Below are 14,236 nucleotides of genomic sequence, written 5' to 3' on the forward strand. Positions count from 1 at the left end.
AGCCAGACTACATTCATATTATCAGAAACTGTTTCAATAAATGTTATGGGGATTCATCTGATGAAACAACATACATAAGAATTGATATTGTTATGGGCCAGAGTTTAGAGAACCCCAAAGTGTATCATGGAGTTCACCTGACCCACAGATTGTGGTATGGGGAGCACACGGCCCACTCTACAGGTGTGGTACAGCAGAAATCGAAAAGTATTTTTTAAAGCAAAACAATGTTTATTCTATGAATTCAAGTTAACCTTTTTAAAAACATAGTGAACATCTTACCAACCATCAATCAAATACAGCCCCAAAGAATACAACACTAAGTAATCCTTAAACTTTCCTTTTAACATCCACAAGACATTAAAAAAACCTTTTAACAGAAGCACATCGGGTTTAAATTCACTACTGACAACAGTTATCACTCTGAATTCACCAAATGATCAAGAGATAGTCTTTCCATGGCAGAGAGAACAACATTACACATTCTGTGGCTGACTGCAACTCCAACACTGAAACAAAACCAAAAAAAGACACACCCAAGCTTTTCTCAAAGTGAAACTAAAAGCTGACAGACAGCCCAGCTCCACCCACTCTGACATCATTGCAGTAATAAACACCCATTTCTTAAAGGTACACCCACTACAGTTATTCTATAAAAAACACCAATTTCTTAAATAAAAGCAAATTACTGCAGATGCTGGAATCTGAATTTTGTTAAAATGGCAAGCAAGAGGAAGGTCAGGGTCCTGAATGCGCACAGACCAAAGATACTCAGCAAAGTGATCACCCAGTCTGCGTTTGAGCTCTCTGATATAGAGACCACCACATTGGGAGCAGCGAATGCAGTAGACCAAATTGGAAGAGATGCAAGTGAAACGCTGCTTAACCTGGAATGAGTGTTTTAGTCCTGGGATGTTAAGCATGGAAGAGGTAAAGGGGCAGGTGTTACACCTTCTGTGATTGCATGGGAAGGTGCCATGGGTGATGGGAGAGGTACTGGGTATGGTGGAGGAGTGGACTAGATTGTCTCGGAGGGAATGATCTCTGCGGAATGCTGGCAGAGGGAGTGAAGGGAAGATGTGTTTCGTGGTGGCATCACGGTAGAGTTGGCGAAATTGGCAGAGGTTCGGAGGCTGGTGGAATGAAATTTGAGAACGAGGGGGACTCTATCCTTGTTCTGGGAGGGGGCGAGGGTAGTGGCGCGGGAGAACTTCCTGTTGCTTGCCATTTTAACAAAAGACCCTGCCCCCATGCCCACATGTCTGTTCTTGGCCTGCTACAATGTTCCAGTGAAGCGCAACGCAAACTGGAGGAACAACATCTCATCTTCCGGTTAGGCACGCTACAGCCTTCCGGCCTGAACATCGAATTCAACAACGTCAGATGATCAGCTCTACCCAACCTTGACCCATTTGTTTTCATCCCATTTCATTTTAACTGTCTTTTACCATTTCTTCCTTTCTTAATTCCCCCCCAATCTTATCCACCTTTCCTTCCCCTTTCTCCTCTTTGCTTCCCCCTTCCCCTCCCCCCACATCTACAGTTCATCCTCTGATGTTAGTCTCCCTGCTGTTTGGCCTTTCACATCTTTTGTTCTCTCTGGGGACTGTCATTAGCATTCTTTCCCCTTGGTTTCTGTGGCCATTAGCATCCGGTTTTCCTGGGTTTCTGTGGCTATGACTCATCTTTCACTCTCACTCCTCAATATAAATATTTCCCACTTTCTCTGTCTGTTAGCTTTGACAAAGAGTCATCGGACTCGAAAAATTAGCTCTTTTCTCTCCCTGCAGATGCTGCCAGACCTGCTGAGATTTTCCAACATTTTCTCTTTCGACCCATTTCTTAAAGGTACTCTCACATGACAATATTACCAGGAAAAAACATCAGGATTGCAAAATATAGCACCTGATTTGTAATATCCTGAGTTCACTATCAAACTCATCCTCAATAATGTAACTGAAACAAAACTTTACCAAATAGGGGGATAAACACTCCATCCACATATTGATTTATGTTGGAAAACAATTTATGTTTTGAAAAATACCTTCCAAGCAGAGTTGGATAAAGTTTCTGCATGCTTTTGGTGCCTCTTTGGACCATAACTCTATGTCAATGTCACCTGCTGTGGTCTTCAAAAGAACCTGAAAAGTAAAAATTCCACAATGAAGAACATGGTCTGAGCTCCAATTTATCAACATTGCAGTGAAATCATGAGTTGTCGAACTCGGATGACACAAAATTCCGATTAGGTCAAAGTTGCCAACGGAATAGCAAATCCCATGGAAAGATACCCGTGATAGGCCAAAATTGTCTAAACATGTTATCTGACTGCACTGGCCAGAGCAAAGTTAGGCCTCACAACAGCACAAAATCATAGAATACTAGGAAAGCCATAATTTGACATTGAGTTTCCTGTGAAAGGACATGCAAAACTTTCAAATATGGATAACCTGTGGGAAAGTTAAAAGTGTAGTTGATTAGAGAGGTGAAGTTGACACAGCAAGTGGAAAGTCATGGCATTAAACAGAAAGTGGATATCACAAAGGAGAGGGAGATTCTGCCATCAAGTTTGTACACAATTTTGAAAGATAAAGCGAGTATCTTTGAACAGTTCCGACAAACAAACATTAGCTCCAGGGAAGAGAATGAGATTTGCTTCCTATCCCAACATTGAAGGAGCTCTGCTAACATGGTTAAAGGAAGCCAAAGCCGGTGCCACAAAGGCTGTAGAAATGCTCAGGGATTTTGCGCTGCAGCACAAAATCACCAAAAACATGTTTGACAGCAGTGACAACATGGCAGACTGTAGTGTGCACATTCAAAAACAGTATGCTAAGCCGAAAAAGATGACGGAGATTTCTGCTTTACTATGTTTTCATTCAGTACATGAATCTACTGTATTTGACAGACTGCATTTGTAGGATTATAGAGATGTATTCATGTAGGAACGGGTTCTCATTGGCTATTACAAAGCTCTGCTAAACGCGAGTTTGGTGGTAATCCCCCGGAATTTGACTCAGAGGTTTTACTGTATCGAGTATTCCAGTATATCACATCATGTATTCAATTAGATTACTCCTCGGAATCTAGGACTCAAGATCAGAATTGCTATACCATATATTTAGTTCTTCTTTCAAGGCGATTATTAGTTGGCTAATACTCCCCAATTCAGTTTGTTTGCCAGGGTTTTGGAGTCAACGGTGAAGGAATAGCACTCACCCATCACTGAGCAAAGTGCTACCGACAGAACTTTCACAGGATTTTGAGCAGTAATCTGAGATCCTGGAGTTAATTCAGAACTGTGCCCTCTAAAGGGGATCTATAGCTTGTGCGAGCAAGACAAAGTACAACACTACGGGAGAGGAGGTGAGAGGCCGGCGTATAGCGCTCGTGACACTCTCGGGACGGACACGGACGGGGCTGCGGACGACGGGGTGGTCTCCATGTTTGAGGGGGGGGGCGGGCCTCTACGTTGGTGGGGTGGGTCCTCCCTGTTGTGGGGTGAGGGGCCTCTATGTCAGGGGGACGGTGACGTGTGGATGACATACCAGCCGCCATGCCAGTGCAGGGCAATGCCAGAGCCACTGCCGCCAGAACGGCGGCCAGGCTAATGGGCACTGGCCCCGAGCGCTGTCCGCCCGCATGGCCCTGGGCCTTGCCCACTGGTGGGGCACCCAACCAGTGGCACACCTCCCAGCAGCCGGCATCCATCGATGGTAAGGGGTGGGTCCGAGGATCCACGGTGTTCCGGGACCTCCCTTGCAGGAGTCATCGGGACGAGCCCCGGAACCTCCTCCTCCCTCGGGGTGCCCGGTGGGCCCCGGGCCTCTCTATGGGACGGGGGTGTGAGCGGAGACAGGCTGCGAGGCACTCCCGACACCTGGCGCTGACAGTCCTCGAGGCCCGCTGCGGAATCAACCAGGATCTGAATGTTAGCAGTGATGGAGCTCAGGGAGTGGGCCATCCCTGTCGGAGACTGCGCCACCTCCCTCTGTGCTTGTAAGATGCCATCCAGTATCTGGGCGAGGCCGCCGATGCTCTGAGATGGCCTGCTGAGACTGAGCCATCGCCTGGGCCACGCTGCCAGTGCTCTCAACGATGGTCTGCTGAGACTCGGCCAGACTGCAGAGCGCGGCTGAGATGTCCAGTTGGCTCTGGCACATGGCTGCCTGTGAGAGGGCAGCCCTGTCCTGGGCCACGGATGACGCATGCACATGAAGCTTCACGCCTTGCATAACCTGACCCATGGCCGAAACCGTTGCCCCCATTGCCTCCATCGCGGACGCCATACCCGTGCGGTGTCGGCCTGGGTGGCAGCCATGGCCGGCACCACTCCCTGCTCCTGGACGCAGATGGACTCCTCCACCTGCGTCTGCAGTTGCTGGAGGCTGGCCGTCATCCCGTCGTCTAGTCCCTGGGTTTCAAACTGCATCGGGTCTATGGGTGGGACTGGGAAGTTCAGGAACCCGGGAACCGTTTGGGCGGCAGCTGGTTGCTGGGGCTGGGGCTGGCCTGCCCTCCGACCGCCGGCCCCTTGACTGCTCCCACCTCCACCTGCTGTACCGGTACAGCTGTGTGGTGCGCACCAGTCTGTGTCCCAGAAGCCTCATCACTAAAGTGCCCAACCGAGGTGCGAGTCTCTGCGATGGTGGGGAGTGTGGGTGAATGCAGTGACGCCAAGTCTGTCCGTCCTCTGTGTCTCAATGTCCTGGCTTGACGTCCTCTGTGCGTCACTGTCCTGACTGTCATGCGCGTCAGTGTCCATCGTCCCCATTTCGGGGCAGTCGCTGTCCTGGGTGTCCGTCTTCTGTTCATCACTGTCCTGGGTCTCAGTCCTCTGTGCGTCCGATTGCTGGGTCACAATACGGAGGAAGGCCTTCGTTGCCGTCTGCCCTCCCCGCCATGGCGTCCTTCCTAGACGACATCTGGACCTGGCACTTGTGAGGTCCGAGTAGCGCCAGACGGTCCTGGACGATCAGCGGCAGGTCCTGCAACACACAATGCAGCATGTATCATTACACACGCTGACTGGGGTGAGGGAGTGTAGTGGGGAGGTGGGGGGGGGGGGGGGGGGGGGGGAGGAAATGGGGTGAGAGTGTGTGCTGGAGGGGGGGGGAATTGGGGTAAGGGCGTGTGCTGGGGGGGGAATGGGGTGAGGGTGTGTGCTGGGGGGGGAAATGTGGCGAGGGTGTGTGCTGGGGGGGGATTGGGGGTGGAGGCAGGCAGAGGACTCTCACTTGCTGGTGCGTCTCCGATCTGGCAAGGGGCAACCTCCTGGTCTCCGCCTCCAACAACGAGGTCCAGTGCCCTCTGCTCGTGTACTGTGAGAGGGTTCAGTACAGCTGATCCCCCTCCAGTTCTCGCACGCTCCCTGTGGTTGTGGGCTGTCTTCTCCTGTCTTCCCCTAGCATCAGAGTTAGTCGGTACACAGCATCCCGCGCAGGTTTCGCCTATATGATGGCATGGGAGCACTGGGCACCCGGCCACGGCGGCTCTCAGGGGTGTGCAGCCATGAGGGTCAAGTGGGGGGTTTGGCAACACTCCTTGGGGCGGCACGGCGGGGGGCGCCCATCACGCCGGTCTCGTGAGTTTGCGGCGCTCGCGCACATTTTAAGCGACGCGGCGCCGCATCATCAGGGCATCGTGCGAATGACACCGGTCTGGCACTTCACGATGCGCCCGTGCTGGTCTCTTTTGCAGGCCAGAATAAGTTGTCGGATCGGGCCCCTGACACCGTCATAAAACGCCGTTTCCGACGGCACAGGGACTCTGCTGCGGGAGGGAGAATCCCGCCCATGGAGACTCTGAACCAGGAAGTATGAATTAGAATACTGAATTCATAGTAAGCTCACATAGAGAATGTGAAATAGAGAAGATTGGATTACGAAAGTGATAAAAATTAGAAAAACATTTACATTTTAAAATATTAGATTTCCAGCAATAATTAAATTCTGAAGGAATGAGAATACATGCATCATAGAGCATGAAAACAGGCTCTTCAGCCCAACTTTTCCATGCCACCCAGTTTTTACCACTAAACTAGTCCCAATTACCCACATTTGGCCCATATCCCTCTATACCCAGCTTTCCCATATAACTCTCTAAATGCTTTTTAAAAGACAAAATTGTACCCGCCTTTACTACTGCCTCTGGCAGCTCGTTCCAGACACTCACCACCCTGTGTGTGAAAATATTGCCCCGCTGGACCCTTTTCTATCTCTCACCTTGAACCTAACGAAGTCCTCTTGTTTTATACTCCACTACCTTTGGGAAAAGATGTTGACTATCTTGGGGCAGCACGATAGCACAAGTGGATAGCACTGTGGCTTCAGAGCGCCAGGGTCCCAGGTTCGATTCCCCATTGGATCACTGTCTGTGCGAAGTCTACACGTTCTCCCAGTGTCTGCGTGGGTTTCCTCCGGGTGCTCTGGTTTCGTCCCACAGCCCAAGGACGTGCAGGTTAGGTGGATTGGCCATGATAAATTGCCCTTAGTAATCAAAAAGGTTAGGAGGGGTTATTGGGTTACGGGGATAGGGTGGAAGTGAGGGCTTAAGAGGGTCGGTGCAGATGGGCCGAATGGCCTCCTTCTGCACTGTATGTTCTATGTTCTGTCTACCTTATCTCATTATTTTATAGACCTCTGGAAGACCACCCCTAAGCCTCCTATGCTAGAGGGAAAAAAGTCCCAGTCTATCCAACCTCTCCTTATAACTCAAATCATTAAGTCCTGGTAGCATCCTCGTAAATCTTTTCTGCACTCTTTCTACTTTAATAATATCCTTTCTATAATAGGGTTACCAGAAGTGAAACGGTGTTTCTGGTGTGATTCCCAGTATCGTTCTGTGATGAACTGCTCACAGCAAAGGAACCGTGTTTTTGAAGTAACCCATGAAATGGATTTATCGGAGACTGAAACTGATGATTGTGACTGCCATGATGGAATTGTATTGGTCACTCAGAGTTTGAATCCAGTAATGAGCATTTTGATGGTCGATTCCTTCAACTGTGCAATTTTGGGCAGTGGTTGCACTTCTATAGTGTGTGGTGTGGACTGGCTTAACTACTATATGGGGTCTCTCACAGAGAGACAGACAACGCGGTGGAAGGTCAAGGAGTATAAAAGCAACACCTGCTTCACATTCAGGGATGACAACACATTCACATCCTCCAAGTGGGTGGTCCTCCCTTGTAAGATTGCAGGGATCAATTTGTTTATCAGTACTGATGTGGTTTCTAGCGAGATGCCGCTATTGTTTAGTCAATCTGTGATGAAAAAGGCTCAGTTGGCACTAGACACGAGGAATGATTTCAGTGCCAGAAGGGTTTCCTAGCAGTAATTTAAACTTGTCACACCGTTAAAAATTAATTCACACCTGAATGTACCAGCCCTAAATGTTTCTGGTGTACTTTGTGGGTAATTAGCAAACCAGTTTCACACCCTTACAGTAGACACAAAATTGAAATCCCTGTATCATAGGTACAGGAGTAGGCCATTCAGCCCCTCGGGCTTTAATTGGATCATGGCTGATCTGTGGCCTAACGCCATATACCTGCCTTTGGCCTATATCTTTGCTCAATAAAAATCTATCTCTTTCAGATATAAAATTAACTGCTCTAACTTCAACTGCTGTTTATGGGAGAGTTCCAAACCTCCACCGCCCTTTAGTGAAGTGCTTCCTGACTTCTCTCCTAAACGATCTTACCTTAATTTTTAGACTATGCTCCCTTGTTTTAGAATCTCCAACCAGTGGATCTACCCTGTCTTTCCTGTTAAATATCTGAAGTACTTCAATCAGATCACCCCTTAACCTTCTAAATTCTCGCAAAAACAGGCCTAATTTGTGTAATTTCTCCTCGTAACTTAACCCCCATAGTCCAGGTATCATTTTTGTAAACCTACGTGCACTCCCTCCAAGGCCAAAATATTCTTCCTACGGTGTGATGGCCAGAACTGCTCACAGTAGTCCATAAGACCATAAGACATAGGAGCAGAATTAGGCCACTCGGCCCATCGAGTCGGCCCATTCAATCATGGCTATTTTTCTCATCCCCATTCTCCTGTTTTCCCCATAACCCCCTTATTATTCAAGAACCTAGCTATCTCTACCTTAAAGACACTCAGTAATTTTGTCTTCACAGCCTTCTGCGGCAAAGAGTTTCACAGATTCACCACCCTCTGGCTGAAGAAACTTCTCCTCATCTCAGTTTTAAAGGATCATCCCTTTTAGTCTGAGATTGTGCCCTCTGGTTCTAGTTTTTCTCACTCGTGGAAATATCCTCTCCACGTCCACGCTATCCATGCCTCGCAGTATTCTGTAAGTTTCAATAGGACCCCCCCCCCCGCATCCTTCTAAACTCAACCGTTCCTCATATGGCAAGCTCTTCATTCCAGGGATTATTCTTGTGAATCTCCTCTGGACCAAGAGGGGTCTAACCAGGGTTTTGTGTAGCTGCAGCGCAACTTGTGTGTCTTTATACTCCAATCCTCTAGCATTGCAGTAGCCTTTTTGATTATTTTCTGAACTTGTTTTTGGAATTTTAAGAATCTATCGCAACAATTAGTGAGAGGGAGGAACTGAAAGGGATCAATATTAGTAGAGAAATTGTGTTTGGGAAATTGATGGGAATGAATGCTGATAAATCCCCAGGGTCAGATAATCTACCTCCCAGAGTACTTAAGGAAATAGGTCGAGAAATAATGGATGTATTGGTGGTCATCTTCCAGGATTCTATAGACCCTGGAACAGCTCCTGCTGATTGTAGAGTAGCTAATGTAACTCCACTCCTTAAAAATGGAGGTAGAGAGAAAACAGGGAATTATAGACCAGTAAGCCTGACGTCAGTAGTGGGAAAATTCTAGAATCCATTATCAAAGATTTTATAGCAGAGTACTTAGAAAACAGTACCAGGATCGGACAGAGTCAACATGGATTTATGAAGGGGAAATCGTGCTTGACAAATCTACTGGAATTCTTTGAGGATGAAACTAGTAGAGTGGATGTAGTTTATTTGGACTTTCAGAAGTATTTTGACAAAGGCCCGCATAAGAGATTAGCATGCAAAATTAAAGTGCATGTGATTAGGGTAGTGTATCGAGGTGCATAGAAGACTGGTTGGCAGACAGGAAAAAAAAAAAAAGAGTAGGAATTAACAGGTTTTTTATGGCAAGCAGTGATTAGTGTGTACCTCAGGGGTCGATGCTGAGACCCCAGCTATTCACAATATATATTAATGATTTAGATGAGGGAACAAAATATATCTCCAAATTTGCAGATGACACCAAGTTGGGTGGTAGGGTGAGTTGTGAGGAGGATGCAGTGATCCTTCAGGGGTTTGAACAAGTTAAATGAATGAGCAAACGAATGGCAGATGCAGTACAATTTGGATAAATGTGAGGTCATCCCCTTTGGTAGCAAAAGCGAGCAGGCAGATTATTATTTTAATGGCCATAAATTAGGACAGGGGAATGTGCAACGAGACCTGGGTGTCGTTGAACACCAGTCACTGAAGATAAGCATGCAGGTACAGCAGGCGGTAAAGAAGGCAAATGCTGGCCTTTATTGCGAGAGATTCTATTACAGGAGCAGGAATGTCTTGCTGCAATTATACAGGGTCGTGGTGAGGCCACACCTGGAATATTGTGTGCAGTTTTGGTCTCCTTATCTGAGGAAGGATGTTCTTGCTATAGAGGGGGTACAGCAAAGGTTTATCTGCCAAATTCCTGGGATGGCGGGATTGACGTATGAAGAAAGATTGAATCAGCTAGGATTGTATTCGCTGGAGTTCAGAAGAATGAGGAGGGAACTCATAGAAACTTATAAAATTCAAACAGGACTAGACAGGGTAGATGCAAGAAGGATGTTCCCTATGGTGGGGGTGTACAGAACCTCAGATCACAGTCTGAAGATACAGGGTAGACCATTTAGCACAGAGATGAGGAGAAATTTCTTCAGCCAGAGAGTGGTGAGCCTGTGGAATTCATTACCACAGAAGGTAGTTGAGGCCAAAACATTTGTGGGATGGATTCTCCATTCTGGAGACTAAGTGCTGACGCCAGCATAGAATGTGTCCACTTTTATGACAGGAAATTCGGCGCCAACCCCTCACTGATTCAGGTACCGGTGAGGGGCTAGCACCGACGGCGAGTGAAAGTCCCGCGGATCGCGCCGAAAACAGCCGCAGAATGGTCGGGCCCGGGCCGCGCATGCGCACAGCTGAAAACTTGCAGCGGTCGCGCTGTACAACATGGCACCGGCCATGCGCGAAACCTAACCCACCAACCGTGATCCACAGCCCACCCCCTGACCGCTCCCCACCAGCCCGCCAGTCCTAGCAGAAGCCTCCCCAGTCAACGGCATAGATCCCGGCTGAGTGTGGTGGCGCAGGACACAGTCCGCAGCCGACACGCTGGCTGAGACCACACGTGTCCTGCGGGGAACTCGGCCCATCGCGGGTTGGCCAGCAATTGATGCGCCAACAGCACTTAAATGGCGTGTGTCACGATGACGCCATTGTGGTGGGCGCAGAGCATGGCAGACCAGCATCGGCCCCAATTTGGTGTCGGAGTCCATTCTCCACCCGATCGCGATTTCTGCGTTGCGCTATGGAAAATCCCGCCCTGTATGTTTTCAAGAAGCAGTTTGATGTAGCACTTGGGGTGAAGGGGATCAAAGAATAGGGGGGGAAAGCGGGATTAGTCTATGGAGATGGATGATCAGCCATGGTCATAATGAATGGCGGAGTAGGCTCGAAAGGCCGAATAGCCTCCTCCTGCTCCTATTTTCTATGTTTCTATGCACTTGAAACCCCAAATCCCTTTGGACATCCACTATATCTAACCTCTTTCCATTTAGAAAGTACCCTGCTCTATCCTTTTTTGGTCCAAAGAGACTTGCAAGATACTGGTGAAGCAAAGTTTGTGAAAGGACAGGAAAACTCGTACTGCAACTTCCAGATTTTCAGGTGTGTCATTCACAGACTCCAGATTTATTGTAGGGTTGCGCAAGTGCAAGAGTCTGCCAATGCATTGTCCAAGTATTTGTTCAAATTATTCACAATAAAAGTGAGTGCAGTCACGCTCATTGTTATTTTAATTGCAAAAATCAAGGCCAATACGCAAAAGAACTGAAATGTTGTTAAACATTCTATCCCCCTATGGCCAAGTGAGTAAGCAAACGATACCATCCCACAGACTACAAAGGTTTGACCACTGGCCTAATTTAAATTAACTGACCTTAACTGGGGTGCTAAACCAACCTCAAAAACCACAGTCCAGGAAGGGAGAGTGGAGAAATATCACACACATCAGTCATTTCATATTGCAAATTTCAGTCCACTGACCCTTGTATGGACAAAGGATTAGACTATCTATTGATTGATAGCTTAAAATGAATAATGAAACAATGATGGATACTTGAGCAATGTATTGGCAGACTCTTGCACCTGTGTAACCCTACAATAAAGCTACTGATTCTGTGCTTCCAGCTGGCCTTCAAAATCAAGCAAGTGCAATGTATCACTGATTCTCCCAGCAGCATTCCTTTTCAGCAAAGTTCCAATGTAGTTGCTCCATCAGTAAAATTAGTTGCACTCACCAAATATCACTACTGTCACAAGAGAAATAGCGATAATGTAAAAATATATTTTACAGCTTTGAATAATCTTTCTCCACTGATTTTTATCTCTGCTGTCCTTACTGCCTGATCTAGAGTGGTCAGTCCATTTTCTGATATTATTCATTCATGCCATCTTGGGTATTCCTTGTGCACATTTTCACGATGCTTTTGCCTTGCATTACCTCTTTTTCTAAACACTTCCCTCCTGTTCACATCACATATCCAAATATGTGAGCTTCCTTGATATCACTGTCTCAAACAAGTTTCCCTTAGTACCAACTTTCTAAAGCACCCACTCATTTGTTTGTCCACTTGACCATTCATGACAAGCGTAATATCCATTTTTTCATTTCAAATGCCCTTCTTCTTGATAGAAACATGGAAAATAAGAGTAGACCATTCAGTCCTTTGAGCCTGCTCCGCCATTCAATATCATGACTGATCGTCTAATTCAATAATCTATTCCCCCTTTTCCCCCTCCCCATACACTTTGATTCCTTCAGCTCCAAGAGCTAAGAGCTGTATCCATCTTATTCTTGAGAACATACAATGTTTTGGCCTCAACTGCTTCTGTGGTAGCAAACTCACCACTCTCTGGATGAAGAAATTTCTCCTAATCTCAGTCCTATAAGGTTTACCTCATACCCTTCGACTGTGACCCCTGGTTCTGGACACTCCCACCATCAGGAACATCCTTCCTGCATTAGTCCTGTTAGAATTTTATAGGTCTTTATGTGATTCCCCACTCCCCCATTCGCCTGAAGACCAGCAACATAATCCTTACCGACTCAATCTCTCCTCATTTGTCAGTCCCGCCATCCCAGGAGTCAGTATGGTAAACCTTCTCTGCACTCCCTCTATAACAAGAACATCCTTCCTCGTATGGCATCACCAAGGTCCTGTATAATTGCAAAGATATCCCTGCTCCTGCACTTTCGAGTCCTCCAGCTATGAAGGCCAACATACCATTTGCCTTCTTCACTGCCTGTAGCACCTGCATGCTTACTTTTAGCAACTTATGTACAAGGCCACACAGGTCTCATTGCACATTCCCCTCTCTCAATCTATCGCCATTTGCATGTTTTTCATGTATGAAACAATCTGCCTGGACTGTACACAGAACAATACTTTTCATGGTACCTCAGTACACATGACAATAAATCTAAATCAAAACAAATCATTCAGATAATAACCTGCCTTCCTGTTTTTTCTACCAAAGTGGATAACCTCTCATTTATTTGCATCATACTGCATCTACCATTCATTTGCCCAGCCACTCAGCTTGTCCAAATCACACTGAAACATCTCTGCATCATATATGTTGTGAATAGCTGGAATCCTCGCACCAATCTCTACGGTACCCCACGAGTCACTGCCTGCCATTCAGAAAAAGACCAGTTTATTCCTACTCTTTGCTTCCTGTCTGCCAACCAGTTTTCTATCCATCCCAATACACTACACCCAATCCCAAACACTTTAATTTTACATGCTAATCTTTTATGTGGGACTTTGTCGAAAGCCTTCTGAAAGTCAAAAAAAAAACCACGTCCACTGGCTCAACCTCTTCAACTCTACCAGTTACATCCTCGCAGAATTCCAGGAGATTTATCATGTATAATTTCCCTTTCATAAATCCATGCTGACTGTTCGATTCTGACATTGCTTTCCAAGTGCTCTGCTATAAATCCGTTGATAATGGATTCTAGAATTTTCCCCACTATCGACGTCAGGCTCACTTGTCTATAATTCCCGTTTTTCTCTTTACTGCCCTTTTTAAATAACGGGTTACATTACCTACCTCCAATCTGTAGGAACTGTTCCAGAGTCTAAAGAATCTTGGAAGATGACCACCAATGCATCCACTATTTCTCGGGCCACTTCCTTAAGTACTCAGGGATGTAGAGTATCAGGCCCTGGGGATTTATCAGCCTTCAATCCCATCAATTTCCCCAACATCATTTCTCTACTCATACTTATTTCCTTCAGTTCCTCACTCTCACTAATCCCTGCGTTCCCCAACATTTCTGGTATGTTATGTGTGTCCATCTTTCTGAAGACACAGCCAAAGTATCTATTTAGTTGGTCAGTCATTTCTTTGTTCCCCATTATAGTGTCCCTGTTTCTGACTGTAAGGGACCTCACATTTGTCTTCATCAATCTTTTTCGCTTCACATACCTATAGAAACGTTTGCATTGACCAGAACCGTATTCTCATACTCTGCTTTCCCCTTCTTAATCAATCCCATGGTCCTCCTTTGCAGAATTCTAAACTGCGCCCAATCTTCAGGTTTATTGTCTTTCCTGGTCAATTTGTGAGCTTCTTCCTTGGATCTTATACTATTTCTAATCTCCCATGTAAGCTACGGTTTTGCCATCTTTTCGGTTTTATTTTTGCGCCAGACAGGAATAAATATTTTTACAGTTCAACCATGCACCCTTTGAATGACTACCATTGCCAATCCACCGTCATCCCTTTAAGTAACATTTCCCAATTGATCTTGGCCAACTCGCACCTCGTACAATTGTAGTCTCCTTTATTAAAATTCAGGATCTTAGTCTCAGAATCAACTATGTCACTCTCCATCTTAATGAAAGATTTTATCATCCCCAAGACACATCG

At 46.5% G+C, this 14,236-nt stretch overlaps 1 protein-coding gene across 1 annotated transcript in view; it reads right to left on the reverse strand.

Moving 5' to 3' along the window:
* cwc27 (CWC27 spliceosome associated cyclophilin) overlaps window positions 1–14,236 on the reverse strand; it is a 296,815-nt gene that overhangs the window by 280,011 nt on the left and 2,568 nt on the right. The window contains exon 2 of the mRNA XM_072496934.1: window positions 2,045–2,141. Within this exon, the coding sequence (XP_072353035.1) occupies window positions 2,045–2,141 (97 nt within the window). The remainder of the gene's footprint in view (window positions 1–2,044; window positions 2,142–14,236) is intronic.

The sequence above is a fragment of the Scyliorhinus torazame genome, chromosome 3 (genome assembly GCF_047496885.1).
Source record: "Scyliorhinus torazame isolate Kashiwa2021f chromosome 3, sScyTor2.1, whole genome shotgun sequence".
NCBI lineage: Eukaryota > Metazoa > Chordata > Chondrichthyes > Carcharhiniformes > Scyliorhinidae > Scyliorhinus > Scyliorhinus torazame.